Source organism: Brienomyrus brachyistius, chromosome 11 (genome assembly GCF_023856365.1).
Source record: "Brienomyrus brachyistius isolate T26 chromosome 11, BBRACH_0.4, whole genome shotgun sequence".
Lineage (NCBI taxonomy): Eukaryota > Metazoa > Chordata > Actinopteri > Osteoglossiformes > Mormyridae > Brienomyrus > Brienomyrus brachyistius.
This window is the reverse complement of record NC_064543.1, coordinates 13,453,075-13,467,294: the sequence shown is the minus strand read 5'-3', so window position 1 is coordinate 13,467,294 and position 14,220 is coordinate 13,453,075. Positions and strand designations below refer to the sequence as shown.

Here is a 14,220-nt window from a genome sequence, read left to right as displayed (position 1 = left end):
AGGAGTATATGAGCTTGTTGGTGTGGACGGTGTCTACTTTCTTAAAGTCGAATGCATGACATGCAATGGTTTGTGAGCAAGAGTGAGTGTGAATAAGTAACTGTGTGAGTCCTTGTGGATGTTCGCTTGGAGTCCTACTGCCACCAATCTGAAGAAAGATGAGAAAAAGACACCCCACTCTGATTAATACTACTTTTGGTGCCATTTGTGTCTATTAGGGCAAAGTTTCTGCACCCAGTGCTCAGGGAGCCCCAGACAGTGCACATTTTTGCTCCCTCCCAGCTTCCTGCACACCAGAACGACAATACTCCAGCACTTGAGGACACCAAACACCTGGCACTGGTATGCTGGGAGCTGGGAGGGAGCAAAAATGTGATGGATTGGGTCACTGGGGCCTGGGTTGCGAAACACTGTATTGTAAAACACTACTGTAAGTTTTTAAAGTTGGTGAATTTACACTTAGCGTTTAGTTGCAAATGTGCTGCTACCACGCGGTTAGAGGAGGACTGGAGAATGCACTAGTGTTGGGGGCCCAACACTGTAATCTGGGGCTTGTTTTAGGGCAGTAAACAGGCACACCAGGCTCCCTGCTACTGTCCCTGTCAGGTGTTCGCCGAGCCGTGACATGCCGAGCCCCCCCCCCCTTCAGCTGGGGTGAACCACGCTCGGCACCAGAATGGAGGCAGGCCAGAGGTCGGGCTTGGAGGAATGGTGCAGGAGAAGAGACAGGCTGGAGTTAGTACGGTTAGCTGGGGAGGGGTAAGCCAGGGCTGGGGAGAGCATCATTTAACATTCCTGACATTCCAGCCCTGTGCAGCTTCATTTCTGATGACAACCACAGACAAACAAACATTCCTCATATTCCCGATGCCCATTCATGATCCACATTCTCAATCCACATTCCTGGCGGCCATTCACTTCAGTTGAGTTTGGTTCAATCTGTTGTTATATAGCACCTTTCACAACAGTCACCCCAAGGCACTTGACAAGAGTTTGTGGCAATCCATTATTACATCATTTATATAAAATGGTGCATGAAAAGGGGAAGAGGGAAAGAAAGAGAGCCAGGTGACAACAGAGGAGATGAACCAAAAACTCCCAAGCAGGGATGGAAAAAAAAACTCCCAATTGGCTGCCCAACCCCCCAGCCCAACATTATACAAACAAAAAGAATGGCCTGCTTTATAAAAGCAAGGTGTAAGCTATGGTCGTAGTCAGTCCATCAATGAATCCATTTTGTGAGCCTCTCTTCCCAAAGCCTATTCCCAATCCACATTCCCAAAGCCTATTCCCGAACCATATTCCCAAAGCCTATTCCGGATCCATATTCCTAAAGCCTATTCCCAACCCACATTCCCAAACCCTATTCCCGATCCATATTCCCAAAGCCTATTCCCGAACCATATTCCCAAAGCCTATTCCCAATCCACATTCCCAAAGCCTTTTCCCGAACCATATTCCCAAAGCCTATTCTGGATCCATATTCCTAAAGCCTATTCCCGAACCATATTCCCAAAGCCTATTCCCAACCAACATTCCCAAAGCCTATTCCCAATCCACATTCCCAAAGCCTATTCCCGAACCATATTCCCAAAGCCTATTCTGGATCCATATTCCTAAAGCCTATTCCCGATCCACATTCCCAACGCCTATTCTCGACCCATATTCCCAAAGCTTATTCCCAATCGACATTCCCCAGGGCAGTTCCTGAGGCGCTTTCCCTGCAGACCAAGACAGTTAGCATGATTCCTCCGAGACCCAGTGCCTGGCCAGATTTTTCACAGGAAAGGTCACAACAAGCCACAGGTAAGGTGAACCAAAAAAGATACTCTTTTTTCTGTACATACAATAAACCACTGTCACTAGTCCACCTGTCCATGACCTCTTGCCTGGCACACAAGTCTCTGCCCTCAGCGCTGGCTGCAGAACGTGTGGGTTGCTTCAGTTTTCTGGCCCGATATACAGTAAGCTGTGTTGGAAATTCAGATAATACAATTATACAGTGAGGCAATTTTTCACCATGGCAATTTAGGTTAAGTACCATTCTTAAAAGTGCAACAAACACGGCCTGTTCAGCCTGTTCTTGGGTTTCAGCCGGCGATTTTTCTAGTCAAAGAAGTGGCACGACGGCTTAGGTCCACATGCTAATTGGTAGATATGTCTTCAGCACTATTTTCCCTATATGCAGCAATGCACAAAAAAATAAAACATTAGGCAAAAGACTGCAATTCAGGTCAAGAGTTTCTGTACAGCAGTGGAGACACTAAATGAGTCTTGTAACGAATGTGGCTTCTCCTCACTCCATCCCGCAGAGCCGCCACCTGGCTGCGTCCCCTTTATCTGCTCCCGTGAGCCCAGCATGTCAGCTCCACATATAGCGCGCCTAACACCCGCGGAGGCTCCTTCACAAGCTGCAGCTCCAGCGCTCCCACTGGATTCTGCTCCTCCTGTTCCTCCTGGTGCACTGGCGATGATCCTCGAGATTTTTTCCCTTCCAGGATCTACCCCCCCCCCCCACTCTGGTTCTCAGCCTTTTACCCTAATGACATGACCCCATTCTCTGCCATAAGATCATTTGATATCCCCAGACACACTATCTAAGGTCATTGATTAATGCATCAACTGTGCTGTCATATGACACATAATAATGACATGAGTAAACACATATTCATTCAAGTTGGCAGATCCAGTCAGTGACCTCGAGTCTACATAAGGATGCACAGGATGTAAGCAGAGGTGGATAAATTCGTAGGCTATCCTAGGCTCCAGTCTAGGGCCAATGCAAAATCAGGGGCCCTGGCTGGCAAAATAGGGGCCCCGGGCCATCTTGGGGAAAACAGAAGGGTTAGAAATTGTATCTGGCCGATCGATCCACTGGTGCGACAGTCTTCCCCGACCAGCAGTTTTTATCAGCAGCACCCTGCATCCTAATTGGTGGATTATCGACATACCATTTTAAATTCATTCTCGTCTCTTGTTTGGCTCCAAAAAATAGCTCACTTAGGGGGCCCCAAACGACGTCAGCCTCGGGCCCACAGAGAAGATAATCCACACCTGACTGCAGGTGTATCCTGTAGGGGGCTCCCCGTTGTGGGGTGTCATCCTGTACATGACCTGGATTTCTTGAGTAGAAATCTGTAAAAATGTCTGTGTCTCCCTGCCTGACAGACTCCATTAATAAGAGTGCAGCCCTTGTGAATGCTGCAGTCTCACCTGACCTCCGGTGCAGCGTGGGCATCCTGCTGGGGCTTTGGCCGTCTCCCAGGCATGAGGCAGTGGAAGACGCGCCACATGCACCTCCCAGAGGTCGCCGTTGATTGATTTCCCCAGAAGTGGCCCTGGTGGTCGTCCTTGCCCCTTTCCCCCTGCCCTAGCATAGTATGAGTGCGGGAAGGAGCCTCCTCACTGCCAAACTCTGCCCCCTGACAGATAGGGGAAGCCAGTCAAAAGTTTTGCACCTGTCCCACGGTGGCAGAGATGGGCATTCCCATGGTGACCCAGCTCCCACCATCCTGGCGTTGAGACTAGGCCAGGCCTGCTAGCATTTGCATACAAATTGCCCAGCTGGTACCTTGTCGTTATGACAACAACACACAGTTTCCATTAAGCGCAAGGTAGGGAAACAGGAAACAGGTCCTAACTGCACTGAGGACTCAGGAGTCAGAAATGATTTTTTATTAGACTGACCAGCTGGGGTGGGCGGTTGCAGTGTCTGTATCCTAAAACACAGACACTCCAGATCGAGAGGGAAACTCAGCAAGCTGGAGTCAGCTCTTAGCTGGTTTTGGGGATTAAAGCAAAGAATGAGTCTTTGGTGAAACTGAGCACAATCCTAAGAGGTGAAATGGATATTGATTTCTCTAAGTCACTGGGTAAGTAGGACCAGTTGAGGATGTGAGCCAGATCTCTTGCTGGAGCATGAGTTTGGGAAAGGAAGATGGTTTGACATCTGTGTGGATGGAAACACAGCCGCTTGTGGCTGTGAGATGAGGCCACTTGGTTTTTATGATGCAGTAATTGGAAGTTTCAGCAAGATGCATCGAACACATTTGGCAGCTAATCTCAAGATGCTGAATATGTCTTTTATATAATCACCAAACCTGCTTTCCTTTGCGTGTGGATGCATCCAGTGCTCTGTGACAGGTAACACTTCTATACAACAAAAATGTCCTTTCAACTTTCAAATAAAGTAATTGCGCTTTTGGCAGTGCAGCACATCAGCGTGATGCCATAGTGCCCTCTAGTGATTTCCACTGGAAGTGCATGGCATAACGGTTTATACAAATGAAGTACATTTGCAATCTGTGTTTGCAGTCATTTATGTTTGTCCTTCATCATTTTCTGTTCGGCGGTGAAGTCGCCAAAAATTAAATTATGGACCTTGATTTTACAACTGCATGGGAAATTTAGTGTCAGCGTACGCCACTGAACCAATGCTGTCTTGTGGTTGTACACAATGATTATGGTACGCATTTAAAACTCTGATCCCGGATCAGGCGCAAGCTGCAGCTGTGCCGAATACCCTCTCAGGACGGCCATTAGCGAAGCCCCTGACATCAGATGCGTTCAGACGCCATCTGTTACTGTCACATACAGCAACATTACAGGAACAAAGGAAATCTTGCACAACATTAACTTTCAATTAAGGTAATAAAATGAAGAAAAGCCCACAGAGACCCAAGAACATTGTCGATTGGTTGGGTTTGAACTATTTCCAGAATTGCCTCTTGACTCATTTCCCAAACATGACAAAACGTGTGTGAAATAAATTTTATGCACGGCCCTGCTCAAATCCCAAACTATAAAGGCCTGAAGCTTGTCAAGGAGGGTCTAGAATGGTGACTAAGCAAACTGTGGGCACAACAGCCAGTCCCTTATTTCTGTGTGCCCTACAGCCATTTTTGTACGGTTTGTCCCGCTTGGCTGACATGCTCCACCTTGCACGAGCACTGTCGTTAGTGATGCCGCGCTGGGGGATGGCTGCAGCCGGTGATGGATCGCCTCCTTGGGACGTGACATTAGCTGTGGGGGGGAAGAGTCTCCTCCCTTTAATATAAATGAGGGTGCTCCCACTGCCAGAGGGTGAGGGGGAGGCTTTGTGACTGTGCTATGTCAGCGGCTGTGGGAAATCATATACTCAGTGTATTAGCCCCTCCCCGCGACTGACCCTCGGAACTGTCCACCCCCACTGTCAAACCGTGATTGGATTATTTTCAATTTAGCAGATGGGGCAGAACAGGTGATGCACGATCAAACCATCCCTCTCATATGCCATCTCGGTTTCTGATTGGACCAAGGTAGGACTGGAGATCTGGATGAAGGTTTATTTTTAAAAATACAATAAACATGATTATGCAACAGTATCAACACAGGAAGAGTAAAGGGATTAAAAATTTTATTTTTTTAAAGACCTTGAATCCTTCATGGAAGTAATGACATGCAACCTTTCTCTGAGAATCAATGTCAAAGTCAGCGAATCGTCCTGCCCCAGGAAGCCATCACAGATGAAATGTGGAATCCGTGCGTCCCACCGGGGGCCAGTCTGAGCGTAAATGCTCATGCGTGGTGGAGCACAGCCTGCAAGACAATGCCAACAAGAAGGTTTTTTTGGTGAAATGTGAACATTTAAAAAAACCAGTTCTGGATTGTTTTCATCCTCAAGCTACTTGGATCACGTCATCTTCCAAACCCCAGGGTTCTCAAAGCAGATGAACCTTAGAAGAGTGTTTCACAGCCGGTCCTTGTTTTTATTCTCTCCAAACTCCCTGCCACAGTCCACATTCATCTCTGCATCACCTTGAAGGTTCTGTGCTTCACTCAGTGTATCTTCCAACCACATATCATGGTCAAGGTGACAGGGGCCTGGAGATGCTGGTCCAGCAAAGGGCACATGCATGGTCACACTATGGGCACCTTGGAGCAACTCATTCATCTAATGTAGTGTTTCCCAGTCCGGTCCTTGGGAACCCACAGATAGTCCACGTTTTTGCTTGAGCTGGGAGAGAGCAAAAATGTGGGCTGTCTGGCAGGAAGCTGGGAGGGAGCAAAGATGTAGATCGCCTGTGGGTCCCTGAGGACAGGCCGGGGAAACACTGTCTTAGAGGATCGTCCAACGGCTCTGCACACACAGAATAGCCCCAGGTGGTTTAAAAGCCACTAGCACCCTGGAGATTTTCCCATCTGTGGCATAAAATGCTCAAACAGGGTTTGATGACTCAGCTGTCTATACTTAAGTTTTATGCTTAACTTTATGGTATCATCGGGCCGTAACATTTAAATTATAATCGACTGGCATGAGGTCAATGGTGTACTGCCTTAGGACAAAATCCCAGGATGGGTTCTAGATCTCTCAGCTGGATAAGCGGTTACTAAAATGGACAGATATATTCTCAGTGGAAGGTAAAGTCTTATCTGTGCAGTCAGGACTAAATAGGCTTCACTTCTCCACCCAGGGCTCCAACCAGCCTTAGTGTTCGGGGAGATGTTTTGCTGTGTCTCTGCCAGTGCACTACAGGTGTACACTGCACATGTTGACTCCCAGGCACAGCCCAATACCCCACACACCTGAAGATGAGACTGCAGTGTGCCTGTGACCTGATGGGCCCACACTGCAATAGCGCCCCCCCCCCCCCCCCCCCCCAGAACAAAGTCTGCCTTCTGCTCTTTATCCAGAAACCATGTCTTCAGAATGGTCATAAATCATTACCCCCCTAGTCTACTACTCCCAGAACGTGCATCACAAAGGAGATTACATGTTACAGCAATTGCTTCCTTAAAGAAAGTCATGGTCCTCTCTGGCTTCAATACTCCGGGGACGGAATATCTCATGTCCAAAGCATAAACAGAATCTCCCACAATAAAAAGCTCTTTCTCACTCAGCTCAAGCATGATAAGATGGCTGTTTGAAGAGCTTGCTGTTAGGACTTAGCGTCTTTCAGCCCCAGACGCCTCCTCAGCCAGACGCCTCTCCCTAGCAGAGACTGATTACCTACATAAGCCAATGACATTGACGGTGTCAAGCTGTTTCAACACCTATTACTCTAGCTTGCTGTCAATGACACGCTGTTCAAGGTCAATTGACATTCCTGACACAAGCTTCTCTTATCTCATAGATTCCAAAACCTAATAATAAGACAAAAGTAATAAAATGGGTACAACCGTATCTTATCAAAGACGCATATTATCACTAACAATTTAATATACAGTACTGTCTAATAGTCTTAGTCAGTCATAGGAAATGTTAAAAGCTATTCGTCTGGGTAGTAAGTGCATATTTTCTCAGACGGAAAAGCAACACTTAATAATAGAACATAATGCAAATTATGAGTAAAGCAATAAAGACTAACAGGAATGTCTCCTGTTCTCCTACTGTAAATGTTACAGATATCTTGTTGGATGGCTAGATGAACATCGCTTCAGTTTCCAAACCTCATGCTATTCCATGTATTATTAAATTTCACCAGCAGCTCACTTCATTCATAAATGAAACTAATTTTAAAAAGTCACCAAGACATTGATTAATCATATGAGGTGTGCTAGGGATCAAGTCAAAATATACAGTACAGGGGTGTATTGCTGCAAATACTGGGCTGACTTTAGGAAAGGTTTTGAAATATTTAAGGGCTGACACAGACGTAATAGTTTTAACATCAATGTGAAGATCATCTATACAATTTTCGGTGGCTGTTTAAGACTTGGACAGTACTGTACACTATATCTGTATGGGAAAAGCAGTAAATCAATAAATAAATAAAAATGAATAAATAAAAAAATCTTTTTATTCAAACTACTAGCAAACTGATGGTCAGACAAGGGACTGCTAGATGCATTTTTATTTTTGATATATTGGAAATTGTCGTATTTTGGAGTGTTCAGCTGAAGAGAAAAGTCAATTCTTATTCAAACTAATATATCTCTGACAAAGCTAATTTTGTCCCGGTAACTATTATTTTTGTCACAAAGTAGATAACAGGCTGCAAATATTTTATGTATGTCAGGGAAAGTCTCAGACTTGTGTTCTGAATTATTTGCTAGGAGTGCTGTTTCAGCATCTAAGTAATGTAAGACTTGTTCTTTGTACGTCAAGTATTTTAAGATGTGCTGGTTTCCTTTCAGATACATTTTTGTCAGTTACTTTAGTGCTGACTGGTATTTTAGTATGTACCTGTATGAAATGTATAGGATTGATCTCCTTATGCGTCCAGTATTCATTTGGATCGTGACTCGTTATGAAGGGCGTAGGTACCATATGGACTAAATTAGCGCCCAGCTCCGCCGCCCCCCCCCCCCTCAAAAACACACACATTACTCACAAAAAAAGAACTATAAGGGAATTTTTTTAACACTAAGCAAACAAACGAAACTGATTAATGCTTCCCCTATTGTGGACCGTTTAAACACTTAGGGGAAAACACGATACAGAAACTTCCCGATCATAAGTTGGTCAGGCGGGGATGCCTCCACCTCACGTGACGCGCGATTCCCCCACTGGCGCCGCGGCAGAGCAAATTCAGTAAACACATTCACTAAAACAATCCCCCATCCGGCTCCAACATGGCAACCAAATGGGGCATCTGTAGCGCTGGGAAGATCAGCCACGATTTCGTCGTGGCCTTGAAGACTCTGCCTGCTGAGGACCACCAGGTAGATCCACTCGCTTATTTCTGTATGTGCAGCACGTTCCCGGCGCTTTACTGCCAAACTTGTGGGTCTGACTGTTCAAGTCCCCCGGTGCAAAACTTTAGACGAACTCTAGAACAGTGACTGGACTTATAGTTGTATATCGAAACGAATTTGCGTACGTTTTCACTCATGCAGATATATTATTTCGTTGCTCGGCAGGTTTTAATAAGGTTCACAGTTGACATACAGATATTTTCATGCAAATAATGGACACCCGCACGAACAGTTTAAAGTGTAACCAAGTATGACACTGATATACGGGCAGTGCAGCAGGCACAACGAGTAATCAAGGGCTGTTTATACTGTAATGCGCCGACTATTTGCGCACTATAAAATACTCGTTCGCTTCAATTCACACAGCACATTGTGTGCTTCAATAAAGAGCATTTTTTTGGAAATGTCATTAGAATGACATGGTTGCTCGTGTGTGATCCGCTGTTTTCTCCAGGTGGTGGCTGTGGCCGCCCGCAATCTGCCGGATGCCCAAGACTTCGCCAAAAAATTCGGCATCTCGAGAGTTTATGGGAACTACGAAGAACTTGCAAAAGACCCGGAGATCGGTACGTCTACCTGCGCAATTACGATACTACATATTCATTGAAATTCGTTATCGACCCCTTTTTTGTCTTATAACGGGCGTTGAGTGCCTCCATCTTTCGGTGGTTGGTCTAGCTAAATATTAGCTAGACATAATGGTAAATAGTAAACCTTCATTAGTGTATCATCTTTTAGATTTCATTCTGATGAGTTGTCTTTTTTTCTGCTGGCGTTCCCTCTCCTCGTGGCCAGATGTGGTGTACATTGGATCCATTCACCCCTGCCACCTACAGCTGGGTGAGCTCTTCATGAACTCCAAGAAAAATGTACTGTGTGAGAAACCACTTGCCATGAACTCCAGGGAGGTGGAGCTGCTGGTCACTGCAGCCAGGAAGAACCAGGTCTTCCTGATGGAGGTACTGAAACCGCTCACACATGCTAGTAGGAGAATGACCTGCTAAGTCAGTCTATGATTGATGACATCAGTTCCTATTTCTTCAGTCACTGCTTCTCACCGCTGCAGGCCGTGTGGACGCGTTTTTTCCCCGCATCCCTGGAGATCAGCCGGCTGTTGGCCCAAGGTGCGGTGGGAGAGGTGAAGATGGTGAAGGCTGACTTCGGCTTTCCGCTGAAGCACGTGCCCCGTGCAGTGGAGAAGGAACTGGGTGGTGGGGCGCTGCTGGACATCGGGATCTACGGCCTGCAGTTTGCCTGCATGGTCTACCAAGGCGAGAAGCCTGAGTCCATCCGAGCCACCGGGGTCTGCCTGGACACAGGTAACAGGGGCCTCGGTGGGCAGGGTCACAGGAACGTCGGGGCTGCAGGACAGGGCTGCCGGAAAGGGCCAGAGACTCAAGGTTTATGGTACATTGACCATTTTCCTCAAGCCAGGGCAAAAACTCCTTATAGATGCAGAGTATGGATTCACTTTTAAATCACTTCACACATATTTGATTTAGTGGAGAAACCACTTTGATTGTGAGTGAAATCCACAAATGATTTACAAAATAAAGGGCTACAGTAGTTTATTGCACAATAAAAGCAAGATTCTGTCATTAATACCCTGTTCCACTCAGGAAAGTCTGTATTTTTGCTTGTAAAAGCTGCATTGAGTTTTATTTTATTTCAGGTTTTACTGCACAGCAGTGTTTAAACCATGCTTTAAAATTGGGTTTATTATGACAGAATAATACATGTAAATCTTAGAACACAGGAAGCTGAGACTGGAAATCCAAAGGATCTTTTACATGCATTTTGGTCTGTTACTTGGAGTCTGCAGATGAACAGTTCTGCACATGCGTTTTATGGTCCAAGGTGATGGTGTTTTGCCCAGGTGTGGATGAAGCCATGGTGCTTGTCCTGACGTTCTCAGGCAACAGGATGGCCGTAATCATCTGCAGCATTGCTGTGGAGCTTCCCAATGATGCCACAATTATTGGCACTAAAGGGGTGATTAAGGTGGGTGAATTTTACATCGTTAATCTTCTGACAAAAGAGCCAGTTATAAACAATTAAATATAAATCTTTGATCCTGAGATACACAACTATAGGTAGGATATATTTAGTCATTTTCTCGGACAGCAGATGGCGCTCTTCCTGTATATGTAGGTAGAACAGCATGCAGGTCAAAGTCTCTGGTACAGAGGGCTGGGCATGAACATACACTGGTTCCCAAACTTTTCAGCCCATGACCCTTGCATATAAAAGTGCCAGAGATGCGTAACCCCCCCCCCCCCCGTGGTGGGTGGGATGGTGGGGGTGATTCCCCTTCTTAGAATCCGCTGGCTGAGGGGGGGTCCCTTTAGTTTCAGAATGGAGTTTTTTCACATTTTTAAATATATATTAACTTACTCTGGAAATCATCTCGCTATCACCCCCCCACCACCTCCGTTGATGTCCTTTGACCCCAACTTTGGGAACCCCTGCAATGACACGCCCACCCTGTCCCTCAGGACTCCCTGAAAGTTCTAACCCCAGAATACCCCCCCCCCCCCCCACCAGATCCCAAGCCACATGTGGAGCCCTACCTCCCTGATTGTGAATGGGAAGGAGACCCAGTACCCGCTCCCGGAACCCTCGGTCCCCCTCAACTTCATAAACAGCACCGGCATGCGCTACGAGGCGGAGGAAGTGCGTCAGTGTTTGCTCAGAGGTGTGTCACGCACCGACGGCTGAATCTGTCCACTGATACACTCTCTTACTGTTCATTCATATTATTTATTATTGAAGTCAGAGACCTGCTCAAAATGGAAAATACCCACCAAAAAGGTGATCTTTATAAGGGCACGCTTTGCTTGCATTTCACCCTTTTGTTAGTGTACCTTGAGATGCAGCATTACTCCCCTCACTTATTTCACTTTAGTACATTCATTCACGTTAATTTTGTTTATCAGTCTGTTTTCCCTTGTCTGTAATTCAGGAGACAAGGATGCTGTTTGTTGCACAAATATTTAATTCATTTCAGATCTTCAGGCGGTGTCGTGCATGCCGCATGACTCCCAGCCGCGTTTGACGTCGAGCAGTGTTTGCCTGTTAATTCTACAGCACGGCCACTAGATGGCAGCAGCGTGCTTTTGTAGTACAGAAGATGAGCCGATGGACGATGAATCTGACACATGACGCAGAAATACTTTCGATGGTCTGTTGTCGTGTATGCATCAGTGACTTGGCAGTTCTGAATGGTGCTGGGAGCCTGTTCATTTTCTGCCATTACTCCCAGTGTTACGGCAAGCCCCTATTGCCTATCAGAACTGTCATTTAATTTAGCCTGTTGTCACAGACAAATGACTCGAGCTGAGTAAATAAGATGTGAAGGATAAATAAAAGGGTTTTCCTTCTGCAGGTCTCAGAGAGAGCAGCCGGATGTCACTGGCAGACTCATACCTTCTGGCTGATATCATGGACGAGGCCAGGCGGCAAGTGGGTGTGGTTTACGACCAGGACACTCACTGACCTCTCCGCCACTTGTCTATTCAGGTCCCTCCAATATGAGCCCTGAACCAGCTTCCCCTTGCAGGACCTCTGCTCATTAAAGGCCCATTTTCAGTTTGACTTCACAGAGTACTTGTCATTTTATGGAACATGCCCACTGACGTAGAAATAAAATCTGCCAGTGTTGTTTTTCTTTAAGCATCCAGTAACACAATAGCGTGCTGGTTTGGGCTGCGGTCCAGAGCCTGTCTGAATACAGAAAAGGCAGGTCATGCCAGGACAGGGCAACTGCACATCTGTCCACGCACGGTGGAACCAGGTATGACGACTAGCCTCAGGGCTCCTGATACAGAGCCCTATAACTGATTAAAGGGAGGTGTGGCAATTATCTTCGCTCTGCACCCTACACACCAAAGAATTCAAAACTCGTTGTCACAAGTCAGGTTCATGGACTTTTATCCTTTTATTCAGCATATGCTCAGTCCTGGGCAGGGGCGGTGGGGGCGGGGGGGGGCGGTGCTCAGCCCCCAGCAGGGTAGCCACTTTCAATGTTAAGAAATGTGGGACGGGATTTGAATAATTTTTCAGCGGGGCTAAAGCCCCCCTAAAACAGGTCTCGGTAAGTCAGGTAGACTGTTGTACAGACTGATTAAACGTTTAATGGCTGAGAAAGAGGAGAGCTAGAAACAACTAACTTCTCCTAGTATCAATGCAAGCCAGCTGGTTGTGATGTGACAACATGGACTTTTAAGCTATTTGTTTGTCCTTCCTGAGTACATTTGGTGAACTTCTCCAGTCTAATAAAAGTCTTCTGACAGAAGATTCAGCTATTAGCAAATAAATCTAAATCTTTGATTCTGAGATGCCTAAGTTTAGGTTGGATATATTTAGACATTGTATTGAACCCCAGCTAGCGCTCTTCTCATATACAGTATACAGTGCAAGTGGAATAGCATGCAGGTCAAAGTTCAGTGAGGTTAGCTGGTGATACATGGAATTAAAGAAAAGGCATATAAAGTGTGATACACAAATTACTCGTATAAATAACAGTCCAAACAGAAGATTTGTGTGTGTTGTGCTGGTCAGGTTGTATAGTTGTAACCTGAAGAAAGGGGTTCCCATTCTTTTGGTGTCCGAGGACTGGATTACGGGACGGCATGGTGGTGCAGTGGTTAGCACTGTTGCCTTACACCTCTGGGACCCAGGTTCGAGTCTCCGCCTGGGTCACATGTGTGTGGAGTTTGCATGTTCTCCCCATGTCATTGTGGGGTTTCCTCCCACAGTCCAAAAACATGCTGAGGCTAATTGGAGTTGCTAAATTGCCCATAGGTGTGCATGTGTGAGTGAATGGTGTGTGAGTGTGCCCTGCGATGGGCTGGCCCCCCATCCTGGGTTGTTCCCTGCCTCGTGCCCATTGCTTCCGGGATAGGCTCCAGACCCCCCGCGACCCAGTAGGATAAGCGATTTGGAAAATGGATGGATGGACTGGATTACCTCGTATAAAAATTTCACGGACTGGTAAAATGGGCGGTGAATTTTGCAGAGTAGGGATACTCAATGATAATGGAAATACAGGACAAATCTCGTATTCTTGTGGATCAATATGGTACATGGAATTTTATTTTTCAGTATGGGTTGATCCTGTAATATTCAGGACAGGTGGTAATTCTACCCCCAAAATTCCACGTGGTGGAATTCTGTCCATTAACCAGTCTACAAATGAAGCTCCCAGTAGTGCATGAAATGCGGGCGGGGGCATAGAAATTTTGAAAGGAAGACTTTTTTTTTTTTACTGTAAAAAAAAAAAGATAAGTTTGGTAGTTGAGTGTCAGAGGTCAGGAAATTAATGCATAAATTATAGGGGGAAATGGTCTGTAAAGTCGGTTTTTGTTGTTGCACTTGGCATTTCAACATTCTCTACATATAAAGTGTCGAGGCCCCAATCTAATATCCCTAAGATGTCATTTCCTATCCAGCCGAACAGGATGTGACATCATGCATTCCTGGCATCACATAGGATTATGAGGCTCATTGAGCCTGTTTAACCTTGGATAAACAACCGTTACACAC

The 14,220-nt window shown here is 46.1% G+C and overlaps 1 protein-coding gene across 1 annotated transcript; it reads left to right on the top strand.

The window, feature by feature from the left end:
• Positions 1-8,455: 8,455 nt before the first annotated feature.
• dhdh.2 (dihydrodiol dehydrogenase, tandem duplicate 2) lies at positions 8,456-12,270 on the top strand. Its single transcript, XM_048969598.1, has 7 exons — positions 8,456-8,643; positions 9,131-9,242; positions 9,472-9,635; positions 9,743-9,995; positions 10,553-10,677; positions 11,221-11,371; positions 12,062-12,270. Exons 1-7 carry the CDS (start codon positions 8,554-8,556, stop codon positions 12,169-12,171), a joined length of 1,005 nt encoding a protein of 334 aa, XP_048825555.1. The 5' UTR covers positions 8,456-8,553; the 3' UTR covers positions 12,172-12,270.
• The last annotated feature ends 1,950 nt before the right edge of the window (positions 12,271-14,220 follow it).